Below are 12,096 nucleotides of genomic sequence, written 5' to 3'. Positions count from 1 at the left end.
ATATTGCGGTGAATGGAGCTAGACGGGAGCTAACGGGAGCATAACGGGAGCTCAGACCTCATTCACACCTCACTCGTCTTAACATTAAACATTAAAATAATAGTTAGTTTACTTCAATCTGTTAATTTTTGAACGCTTGGTCACTGCTGGCAAGAAACACTGAGGTAACTGTTCAGTACCATACGGTTGCTGTAGTTGGTTTTTTAACAGCTGATATAGAGAATAACGGCACTGAGACCGTTAGTGAACAGTCTCAGTGCCGTTATTCTCTATACCGGCACTCTGGGTCGTCCAATCAGATGACTCCGTCTGGACTAACTGTTACATAATTTTTACATTTTTTTCACAGAGATAACGGGACAACACATCCCGGGACGTGAAATGTTTTCCTGTTTCGTTTCGAGCACTGAAAAATTAGATTTACACATCACTCTCCTTAAAAAAATGTTTTATTGCACACGTAATTTCTTTCTTTAAAAAAAGGTGATAAATTGATTAAGCTACATTTGCGTCATAGAAAAAAAACAATGAAAATATATATTCCGGATATTTACATTTTACATACAGTCCCAGCTAAATTATGAGAACCTCTTCTTCATCTTGTGCATTATAGCAGTTTGTGTTCATCCATCCCAGCACTCCCAGTATTCTCCAGTATATTATATTGCACCATTCAAACTTTACAAAGAGTCTTTTCTTCGTTTGCTTGGTTTGTTTGAGGCCTGAAGGTCACACGGGGTATCCGTATTTATGGTCGTACTGGAGGGGGGCGGGTCGATCCGCCGCGATCGGCTGTGATGTGCCATTACTCCCTCCTGTGTAGACGGCGCTGCGGCCCGATTCCCTGTGGTGGTTCCTCACCGAGCTGTACTGCACCCCGGGGTGAGTTCGATACCCCATCACCGAGCGGAAACTGGAGTTTCTGCTGGTCGGTCTGCTCTCTGGAGCCGGAGCGTCCTCCCTGCAGGAAACAGCACATCTGTAAGTCACATGATGATGTGGTCGTGGTGGTCGTGGTGGTGGTGGTTGTCGTGGTGGTGGTGGTGGTTGTGGTCGTGGTCGTGGTCGTCGTGGTGGTGGTTGTGGTCGTGGTCGTCGTGGTCGTGGTGGTGGTCGTGGTGGTCGTGGTGGTGGTGGTTCTGGTCGTGGTGGTGGTCGTGGTCGTGGTGGTGGTGGTTCTGGTCGTGGTGGTGGTCGTGGTCGTGGTGGTGGTGGTTCCGGTCGTGGTCGTGGTCGTGGTGGTGGTGGTTGTGGTCGTGGTCGTCGTGGTGGTGGTGGTTGTGGTCGTCGTGGTCGTGGTTGTGGTGGTTGTGGTCGTGGTCGTCGTGGTCGTGGTTGTGGTCGTGGTGGTGGTTGTGGTCGTGGTCGTCGTGGTGGTGGTCGTGGTCGTGGTGGTCGTGGTGGTGGTGGTGGGCGTGGTGGGGGTGGGGGTTGTGGTCGTGGTCGTGGTCGTCGTGGTGGGCGTGGGGGTGGTGGTAATCTAAGAAAAGTCGTGGTGGTGGGCACCACCCCCGTGTGGTGGTGGTTCCGGTCGTGGTCGTGGCGTGGGTGGTGGTGGTTTGTGGCGTGGTCGCGTGGTGGTGTGGTTTGGTCCGTCGTGGTCGTGTTGTGTGTGTGGGTGGTCGTGGGCGTCGTGGTCGGGGTTGTGGGTGTGGTCCGGGTCTGGTGGTGGTTGTGGTGTGGTGGTGTGGTGGTGGGTGTGGTCGTGGTCGGGGTGTGGTGGTGGGGTCGGGGTGGTGTGGGGGAGGGGGGTTTTTTCTGGCGTGTGGTCGTGTCGTGGTTGTGGTCATGGTGGTCTGGTGTTGCGGATCGTGTCGTGGTCGTGGTTTGTGGCGTGGTCCGTGGTCCGGCGTGGTCGTGGTTTGTGGTCGTGGTCGTGGTCGTCGTGGTCGTCGGGGTGGTGTGTCCGGTGGTGGGGGTCGTGGGGTGTGTGGTTGGTTGTGCGTGGTGGTCCGTGGTGGTGGTCGGTGTGTGTGGTGTTGTGGTGTCCGGTCGTGTTGTTCCGGTCGTGGTCGTGTGGTCTTGGTGTGTCTCGTGGTGGGTGTGGTCGGGTGGTCTGGTGGTGGTTTGTGGTAGTGGTTGTGGTCGTCGTGGTCGTCGTGGTACGGGGTTGTGATGTGGTGTGGTTGTGGTCGGTGGTGGGTGGTGTCTCCGGTCTCGGGGGCCGTGGTGGTGGTCGTTGGTCGGCGTGGTCGATGGTGGTGTGTGTGGGTTTCTGTGTTGGTGGTGGTATCTGGTGGGTGGTGGTTGGTGTGTGGTTCGTGGCGTGGTGGTTGTGGTGGGAGGTGGTCAGGTGGTGGTGGGGGGTTTGTGGTCGTGGTCGGTCGTGTCCGGTGGTGAGTGGTGTGGTCGTGTGTGGTGGTGGTCTGGTGGGTCGGGTGGTCGATGGTCGTCGTGGGTGTGGTGTGCATGGTCCGTGGTGTGGTGTCGTGGTGTGGTCCGTGTGTCTGCGTGGTTGTTGTGGTGGTGGTGGGTGGTGGGGGGGTTGGTGGTCGTGGTCGTGGTGGTCGTGGTGGTGGGGGGTCCGGTGTGGTGTGGTCGTGGTGGTGGTGGTAAGTCACATGAATGAACACGCGTGATGATTTATCATCGTGTTCTTCGAAGCTCCGATAACGAACCTTGATCCTCGTCGCGACCTCTTCTGATAAGCGGCGCTTGGTGGCCAGCAGCAGATCGGAGCCAGATGAGGAGCAGGAGGAGGAGCAGCAGCAGGAGAGCGCCGATCCCCCCCGACGATGACGCCCGCCTGTTGTGGTGGCTACAAGAGAAGACACGACGACGTACCTTGAAACAGCTTCAGTGTCATGAGTACGGACGCTTTAACGGCTGCTCCGCCTCAACTCTCTGTGATTTACAGAGTTTTGTGACGGACAGTGAAGTAAACGCTGACAGCTGTAGGCTGCTGTTAGCTCATCGTTAGCCTTTCATGTGTCTGTTAGCTCATGTTGAGCTCAGAGCAACGGGGGAGTGTCATGTTTGTACCACAGGTGTTTGGACCACTGGGAAGAAGAAGAAGAAGAAGGAAGGTACAGGAGCCGGTGGCGTGCCAGAACAGGAGCTAGGCACGTAGCCAGCTAAAACCACAATATGACAACATGTTTCAGGTGCTTAGCATGAGTTAGCTTTGACTTTGGGTAGTTTGATGTTATCGACTCTATTCTGAGCTAACGTTAGCTCGTGTTGCACACTGTCCGTTAGCAAAGCCCAGCATCTTCTATGGACGTAATGGCAGAGGAGAGAAGAGCGAAGAGGACGCTGACAGAGGAAGCTAAGAAAGGAAAGAGTGACTGATCAAGGAGCCGCCTCATAGTAAGTAGCTGCTGCTAGCTAATGCTAGTAATACAGTTTAGCTGGGAGCTCAGAGCAGGAGCCTTATACAGTACACCATGTCAGCCAGAACCGGAGCTGGAAGAGCTGGCAATGCAACCAGGCTCAGCAGCTTCTATGGACATCGCTAATGGCAGAGGCTAAGCGAAACAAGAGGAAACCAAGAAGAGGAAAGAGTGACTGATCAAGTAGCCGCTGAGCTAACGGGAATCAGAGCAGGAGCCTTCAATGCACCAGTGTCGTGCCAGAACGGAGCTGGACAAAGCGGGCTCAGCAAGCTTCCTATGACATGATGGCAGAGGAGAAGAGAGTGAAGAGGACGCTGACGGAGGAAGCTAAGAAGAGAAAAGGAGAGAGTGAGCGAGCAAGAAGCCGCCGGACAAGAGTAAATGTGGGACTGACTTTATGACGGACAGTGAAGTAAACTGCTGACAGCTGTAGCTGCTGTTAGCTCAGTTCGTCAGCTTGGTGGTGAGCTCAGAGCGACGGGTACCCGTCACTCTGAGCTCACCGCCAAGCTGACGAACTGAGTGTTTGTACCAACAGGCGTTATGGACTACCAGGAAGAAGAAGAGGAGGTAACCAGGCTCAGCAGCCTCTATGGACATGATGGCAGAGGAGAAGAAAGTGAAGAGGACGCTGACGGAGGAAGCTGATATCAGCTGCTGCTGGGGACCTGGTTAGGCCGTTAGTTCGTCAACATCCTCCTCCGCGTTACATAACAGACGTGCAAACAGAGTTCAGCTCTGGTACTTTTTGCTGTTTTACGAGCAAATATTTAAAAATAAAATCTTCCCTCAGGATAGTGACAGACTTACGGTTGTAAGCGTGCAGTGCGTATTTACACTGCGCCTTGCCGACGGCGTTCTTCACCTCGCACACGTAGTTTCCAACATTGCTGTCTGAGTGGTTCTTTATGAGGAGCTCTCCTCTCTGCGGGTCTTTGAGGAGAGAAGACGACATGTCAGCGTGTGATGCAGACATCGAGGACGTTGTTGTTCAGAGTGTTTCCGTGCTCACCTTGTGTCGCGGCGGCCGGCATCGCACCTCCGCTCTCCCTCGTCCAGGTGTAGCTGAGCGGCGTGGACCCCACGGAGGATTCACACCGGAGGGAGACGGTGCCGCCTCGCTCCTCGCCGCCATCCACCCAACATTTTGGAGTGGATGGAGGAACTGGTGAGAGGAAAGGTGTTAGAGACGTGTTAGGGTGTGACAAAGGTGTGTGACATTCTCTGTGAGTGACATCAGCGAGAACAGGTAGAACCGGTAACAAGGGAAGTCCTCCTCACCCATCACCACCAGAGTGACTTTCCTCGTGTCGACGCCCGGCGCCTTCTTCACCTTACAGTGGTAGGTGGCGGTGTCGGAGAGCCTCACGTCGGAGATGGAGATGGAGGCATCCCCCAGCTTGGGGTTCCCCGTGAACTTGAGCCTGCTGGAGACGCTCGGGTCGCCGTATTGAAGCATCCGGCCTCCCGTGAACGACAACAGCTGAGATGCAAAGATAGCATTGAGTGACAAAGCAGCACCACCACCTCCACATTCTTCAAACATCCACCTACCAGCTGGTCTTTCTGCGTCATGTCCGGGCTGACGTTGGACCACTCGATGTCCAGCTCCCCGGTGTCCTCAGGGCCCGGCGTGTAGGTGCAGGCCAGCTTCACCGTCGCGCCCTGGGCTTTCTGAATGGTCTGCGGCCCCGTGGACGCCACCTCCATCGCCTCTGTCACGTCAGAAAGAAATCAGATTTCAGCTACACCCTCGCTGGATGTTTTCCAACACTTTAATGTCATGCACGCTGTGGGCCGGAGCTCGTAAACAGCCTCAGAGCGCAGCGGCTCCTGATCTGAGAGTTACGTATTAATCTAAAACTCTTGGGGCTCGTTAGCTCTCAGAAATATATTAACGAATGATGAAAAGTGAATAGATGAGCAAACATGAAAAATGGACTTGAAGAGTCCACACACACACACACACACACACACAGACACACACACACAGACACACGCACACACAGACACACACAGACACCCTGTGGACTTTAATTATTGCTGATGCTCCGTTTATATAACAAGAACACAATCCTGATTATCATCGTCCGTTATGTCTCCACATTAACTTCTCTAAATATCTGAACACAGTCTGTTAGCTGCTGTTAGCTGCTGGGAGCTAATGTTAGCTCAGTCTGTTAGCTGGGGTTAGCTAATGTTAGCTCAGTTTGTTAGCTGCTGTTAGCTGCTGTTAGCTCAGTCCGTTAGCTGTTGTTAGCTAATGTTAGCTCAGTCTGTTAGCTGCTGTTAGCTGCTGTTAGCTCTGTCTGTTAGCTGCTGGGAGCTAATGTTAGCTCAGTCTGTTAGCTGCTGTTAGCTAATGTTAGCTCAGTCTGTTAGCTGGGGTTAGCTGCTGTTAGCTCAGTCTGTTAGCCGGACTGTTAGCGTAGAGCAGCGGGGGAGTGTCGGTGTTTGTAGCACAGGCGTTTTGGACCACCGGGAAGAAGGTGTCGTGCCAGAACAGGAGCTGGTCAACACATAAGTTAGCATCGTGGATCACGTTAGCTGCTGAACTGAATACCTTATCCACTCGTAGTGTTTTGCTAGTGATAACGTTAGCGACACACACCCTGCTGACTCACTGTTTACGGCCGTGGAGTTTAATTATTGCTGATAGCGGCGTTTATATAACAAGAACAAGGACCCGATCATCGTTACGTTTCCACATTAACCTCTAAATATCTGAACGCAGCGAGTTGATAAATCCAAACCCGACATCAGTGAATCCTCCGAGGCCGCGTGACGGAACAAAAGTGTGTCACGATTAAAAGGCGGGAGTCTGAATCAGCCGGACCGGCCCTCGGGCTAAACGCTGCAGACTGACAGGGTGGAGATCTGCAGCATGTGGAGTTCATTCATTCATGCTCCGTGCTCCAAAGTGCACGCACCGGTTTGAGGCATGCGAGTTATGCACATGTATGACATGTTCACACTTCACTGAGCGTCTGTTGGCCGGTCTGAATTACACATCAGACCTGTTCTGTCAGTGATTGTGTATTCAGTGAACCGGTCGGTCAGAGTCTGAGAATGAACCACAGACTCACCTGTTCTCTGCTGGATTGTCACCAGAAACAGCAAAAGCAGCTTTAACCGTGTGGACAGCGGCTCCATGATGACCCTGAGAGCGACACAGAGGAAGACATCAGTCAGAAAACCTCGTTTAGTCGCTCTAATTTCAAACATTGACGTCTGACACGCTCATTAATCATTAATCTGACACCACGTGACGTCTGTATCAAACAAACTGGTTCTCTCTCATGGAAATCACATAAAACAGACTCACCTGAAAGTTCTGAGGCGATAATCCAAAGTCAAAGTTTGTCCTCGCAGCGCTGACACTGACTCAGTCACCAGGTGAGGTCTGTGCTTATTTTGTTCTCAGGTGAAACTCTCAGGTGTGGCCACACCCTCTCTGTCCATAGTACAGCTGCTGGCCACTCCTCGCTCACCTCTGTCAGCTGTTTAGATTTCTGCTTTTTTTGTCTCAGAGTCTGTGATCTCGTCCTCACTTCATAAATAAATCTAAATATTATAAATAAGACAGAGAGGATTGGGAATAAAGTTCGTCAGTGTTTGTTTTCTAATCGTCGGCGTCTGGACGGCAGATTAATGATTACCTGCAAATCAGTCACCTGTGTTACATAATGACGCGTTTCATGACTTATTAAAGGTCCAGTGTGTCAGATTCAGTTACATCTGTTAGGCAGAAGTGGGATATAATATTAATAACTCTGTTTTTTAGAGTGTAAAATCAAGTTTAATGCTGGGAAGAGGAGGCTGAGGCTGAGGGGTGTTCATTCCAATCTGTCAGCCTGTAAAATCCGACACGCTGGACCTTTAACGACACGTTACCGGTCGGTTTTCATGTCGTGGGGAATCCTTCGTAAGGAGGTGAGGAGGTTATTGTTAGGAATATCGGAAGGGCTCGGTTTGGGTGTGTTCCTGAAACTGCCGCTGATATCTTCAGATCATCACGTCCTGTTTTCAGTTTCTGTTGAATGTCAGATATTAGTTTAAATATAAATATATAAATGTTGTACAGGACTGTATTATACTGACTGAGGTGTTTCTAATATTCTGGCCAACATATTAGAAATACGGTAATAATAATTAATAATATTAAACGCGTCAATGAAGTAGAATTTATGAGATTTAAGAGTTGTATTAAATCACATTGGATACACCGTGGACAAAGAATAGATACCGTATCCGTGATTCTGAAGAGCTGCTTTGAAGCTTGTTGGTAACTAGTTTTAGCTCATTGCTAGCTTGTTTTAGCTCGTGGTTAACTTGTTTTAACTTGTTAGCTTGTTGTAGCTTGTTGTTAGCTTGTTTTAACTTGTTAGCTTGTTGTAGCTTGTTGTTAGGTTGTTTTAGCTCATTGTTAGCTTGTTTTAGCATGTTGTAGCTCGTTGTTAGCTTGTTTTAGCATGTTGTAGCTTGTTGTTAGCTTGTTTTAGCTTATTGTTAGCTTGTTTTAGCTCATTGTTAGCTTGTTTTAGCTCATTGTTAGCTTGTTTTAGCATGTTGTTAGCTTGTTTTAGCATGTTGTTAGCTTGTTGTAGCTTGCTGTAGCTTGTTTTAGCTTGTTGTTAGCTTGTTTTAGCTTATTGTTAGCTTGTTTTAGCTTGTTGTTAGCTTGTTTTAGCTTATTGTTAGCTTGTTTTAGCATGTTGTTAGCTTGTTTTAGCTTATTGTTAGCTTGTTTTAGCTCATTGTTAGCTTGTTTTAGCTCATTGTTAGCTTGTTTTAGCATGTTGTTAGCTTGTTTTAGCATGTTGTTAGCTTGTTGTAGCTTGCTGTAGCTTGTTTTAGCTTGTTGTTAGCTTGTTTTAGCTTATTGTTAGCTTGCTTTAGCATGTTGTTAGCTTGTTTTAGCTTATTGTTAGCTTGTTTTAGCTCAATGTTAGCTTGTTTTAGCATGTTGTTAGCTTGTTTTAGCATGTTGTTAGCTTGTTTTAGCTCAATGTTAGCTTGTTTTAGCATGTTGTTAGCTTGTTTTAGCATGTTGTTAGCTTGTTTTAGCTCAATGTTAGCTTGTTTTAGCATGTTGTTAGCTTGTTTTAGCATGTTGTTAGCTTGTTTTAGCTCAATGTTAGCTTGTTTTAGCTTATTGTTAGCTTGTTTTAGCATGTTGTTAGCTTGTTTTAGCTTATTGTTAGCTTGTTTTAGCATGTTGTTAGCTTGTTTTAGCTTATTGTTAGCTTGTTTTAGCTCAATGTTAGCTTGTTTTAGCATGTTGTTAGCTTGTTTTAGCATGTTGTTAGCTTGTTTTAGCTCAATGTTAGCTTGTTTTAGCATGTTGTTAGCTTGTTTTAGCATGTTGTTAGCTTGTTTTAGCTCAATGTTAGCTTGTTTTAGCATGTTGTTAGCTTGTTTTAGCTCATTGTTAGCTTGTTTTAGCTCATTGTTAGCTCGTTGTTAGCTTGTTTTAGCTTGTTTTAGCTTGTTTTAGCATGTTGTTAGCTTGTTTTAGCATGTTGTTAGCTTATGTTAGCTCGTTGTTAGCTCGTTGTTAGCTCAGTACAGTTGTCATGAACGGGGAAATTAGCTACAGAGACCAAAACTGTTTTTTGTACCAGGCTGTAAACATGTTTATTTCTGCTGTGAAGTTGGACATTTGGACATGGGGACTTATGGAGACTGACTCACTTCTGGAGCCAGCCTCAGGTGGACAGTAGAGGAACTGCAGTTTGTTTTTGTGCACCTGATGACGTCGGTGTGGCTCCTCATTCTTTGAATACCATCTTGAATCCTCACTGTGTCTCCAGCCTTCAGTCCCGCCCGCTCTCTGTTTACAGTCGGGTGCTTGAATAAAAACCTGTTCTGGATGATTCTCAGTCTGAAGCCGCGTCACAGCTCCTTATGAATGGAGAGCTCTGATTGGAGTGCTCGTGGTGTGTGTGTGTTTTAAATTATTCCGCATTGATTGTGTGAGAGTGTGAGATGTGAGCGCGGAGCTCGTTGGGAAACTTCAGTGCCAGGTCAACGCGAACGCTGCCAGTGATGTTCATTAGTGACGCTCACCATGAGACATGAGCAGAAAGCAGATCTGAAATCAGTTTTAATGTTTGTACCTGCGCTCCGTGCAGGGTGACACCTCGTCTATAAATCTGGATTTATTTAATACTGCGGATGTCGGGCCGAGCTCGAGGCTCCGCTGTGCGACTGCTTACACCAGCAGGTGGTTAATTGTCCCGCTCCCTCCCCTCCGGTGTAACAGGAGGTTCTGGCACCGGAGCCCTGCGCTCTGAACAGACTGTGCGGCAGGACGAGGGGGGTCCAAACAGACCGGACTGGGACACAGGACTACCGTTAGGACTGCAGAGAAGGGACACCTTTTGTCTCCCAGTCATTTCTTAATTATCTCCAAACGCTGAACCACATCCATCCACCACAGGGGTTCAAGTCTCCAGAAATATTCCAACACACATTTATACTGCATGTTTTTAGCCCAAAGCTACGTGGGATTAACATAAAGTGGACATGTCTGTAAAGAGGAGCTTGGTTGGTACCCAGAGAACTCATTTCCATCCAGATATCTCAAGGTTTAAGGTCAACAAACGTCTTTGAAGATGGACAAACTTAGGCGAACCTTCCCAACAAGCTAGGACGACATGTTTGGTACCGATGGACGCCTTGGGTCACCCAAAGATAGAAGACCGGAGAAGACTTGTAGGTACCCGTAGAACCCATTTTCTTTAAGATATCTGGAAGTTAAAGGTAATCAAACGTCTTTGAAGATGGCCAAAATTTAGGAGAACCTTTCCGGATGGTCCATCGGTTCAAAAAGTCAAAAGGCGACAAAAAATCACCCATTGATAAAAGGCCAGAGAAGACTTGTAGGTACCCGTAGAACCTATTTCCATCCAGATATCTCAAGGTTCAAGGTCAACAAACGTCTTTGAAGATGGACAATTTTTAGAAGAACCTTCCTGACCAGCTAGCACGACATGTTTGGTACCAAAAAGGTGACCCCATGGTAGAAGACTCAAGAAAACTTGTGGGTACCCGTAGAACCCATTTTTTTTAGGTTTCCGCTCAACAAACATCTTTGAAAATGGCCAAAAGTTAACCGAACCATTGCCGCCTTCCTGACGAGCTAGCACAACATGTTTGGGTCTTCTATCATTGTGCCTGTAAAGCCCGTTCTCTTTCAGATATCTTGAGATTAAAGGTCAACAAACGTCTTTGAAAATGGCCCCCCGATGATTTCTTAATTATCTCGGCTGAACTCGGTGGCCAAACTTTGGCTTTTGTCTTCACAGCCAACACTTGCTGCAACCGTCATCCATCTTCCCCAGATTTGGCAAAGGTAGCCTAATCACACCACGGGGTAGCAAACAAACCACCTTGACAGATGTCCAAATTACAAGTAAACAGCCGAGCAGGGGGAGGCAAACAAATGACCGAGGCAGGGAGGGGAGAGGCTACAGAAAGGCTGCGTTTGCCAGCAGCCATACTGAAATAGCACGGCGGCGTGAGTCACGGCGTGTCAATGTCAGGGAGCCAGTTGGGCACATATATTCGTCTTTTTAAGGTGGAACGCCACTGGGATGAGGATGGTGCTTCTGGCAGAAGGAGGCAGTCACTCAGTCCCTCAAAGAGAGAGCTACGTGAGTGGAATGCAGCCGGCACACTATGTTCACGGCCCCTGCCACCTCCACCACCACCACCACCTCCACCGCTGAGTCTCTGCAATTAAACGTCCACTCTGACAGAGAAATTGATTTTTTGTCTCCTTTACAACAATCCATGTTAGTCACAGACGTCCTGCCCGTCATAAACATACACTCTGCAGCCTGCACGCTGTTACTTACACCAACGTGTTCTTCAGTTTTAACTGTTGCGGTTGTGGAACCGGTAATATTGCTTCCTCTCTCTCTCCGGGCTTTTCTTTCAGCTGCTGCAGGCTTTCCAAGTGTCATGCTGCAGGATAAATAATAAAGAAGCAAATGCAGGGATTCCTCCCAGCCCCCGTGACTCTTTATCTCAGTAAATAACCCACAAAGGAAAAGGCCACATCTTCCATGAAAGCATGGCTGAATGAAGCAGGACACAGCAGGAGCAGCTCCCTCTGCGACGCCTTCAGCTTCTCCTGTTAATGATATTAAAAAGTGCAGCTACTATCCGGAGTTTATTTTTACACCCACAGCAAGAAAAAGAGGAATTTTCTCTGCATCCCACACTGAAATGTGTGAAGGGTGAGCAGGGTTACTTCACCAAGGACACAAATAGAGAACCACTGTGCCTCTCTGACAATTACAGAGCCATACACACTGTAAAAAAACACAACTGGAAAAAATAGTGTCAGCTGTGGTTGACACAATTTTACCGTAATAAGTACGGTACAACCTTTTCCAATATTACAGTAAAAGGATGTGAGTACTGTGTTTAAGGTTCAATATTTTAAAATGTCTGTAGATTTTAGGATGAAAAACTGCCCAAACATTTTACAGTTAACCATCATAAAATGTTAAATTTAAATATTTACTGTAAAATTAGCAGCCTCTAATATAAAATACTTTATTCTGTATGAAATCCACCCAAAACCTCTAATATAAAATACTTTATTCTGTATGAAATCCACCCAAAAATGTCAGAAATAAATAAAGGTTTTGAAGTATGGCTGTGTTTTATTGTGAAAAAACAAAAAACAAATAAAAATGGTAAAAAACTGTCAGCTGTGATTGCCAGAATTTGTAACTTTTTTCTAATA

At 47.8% G+C, this 12,096-nt stretch overlaps 1 protein-coding gene across 1 annotated transcript; it reads right to left on the bottom strand.

Moving 5' to 3' along the window:
- Positions 1–431: 431 nt before the first annotated feature.
- Positions 432–6,944, bottom strand: LOC104928812 (bromodomain-containing protein 4). The gene is made up of 8 exons (XM_027278414.1): positions 6,661–6,944; positions 6,422–6,495; positions 4,890–5,050; positions 4,617–4,818; positions 4,348–4,500; positions 4,059–4,268; positions 1,631–2,758; positions 432–1,139 (listed from the first exon to the last, which is right to left on the bottom strand). Exons 2-8 carry the CDS (start codon positions 6,486–6,488, stop codon positions 730–732), a joined length of 2,331 nt encoding a protein of 776 aa, XP_027134215.1. The 5' UTR covers positions 6,489–6,495; positions 6,661–6,944; the 3' UTR covers positions 432–729.
- Positions 6,945–12,096: the final 5,152 nt, after the last annotated feature.

Source organism: Larimichthys crocea, chromosome III (assembly GCF_000972845.2).
Source record: "Larimichthys crocea isolate SSNF chromosome III, L_crocea_2.0, whole genome shotgun sequence".
Taxonomy (NCBI): Eukaryota; Metazoa; Chordata; class Actinopteri; family Sciaenidae; genus Larimichthys; species Larimichthys crocea.
The sequence above is the reverse complement of the archived record's forward strand: the minus strand, read 5'-3'. Positions and strand labels throughout refer to the sequence as shown.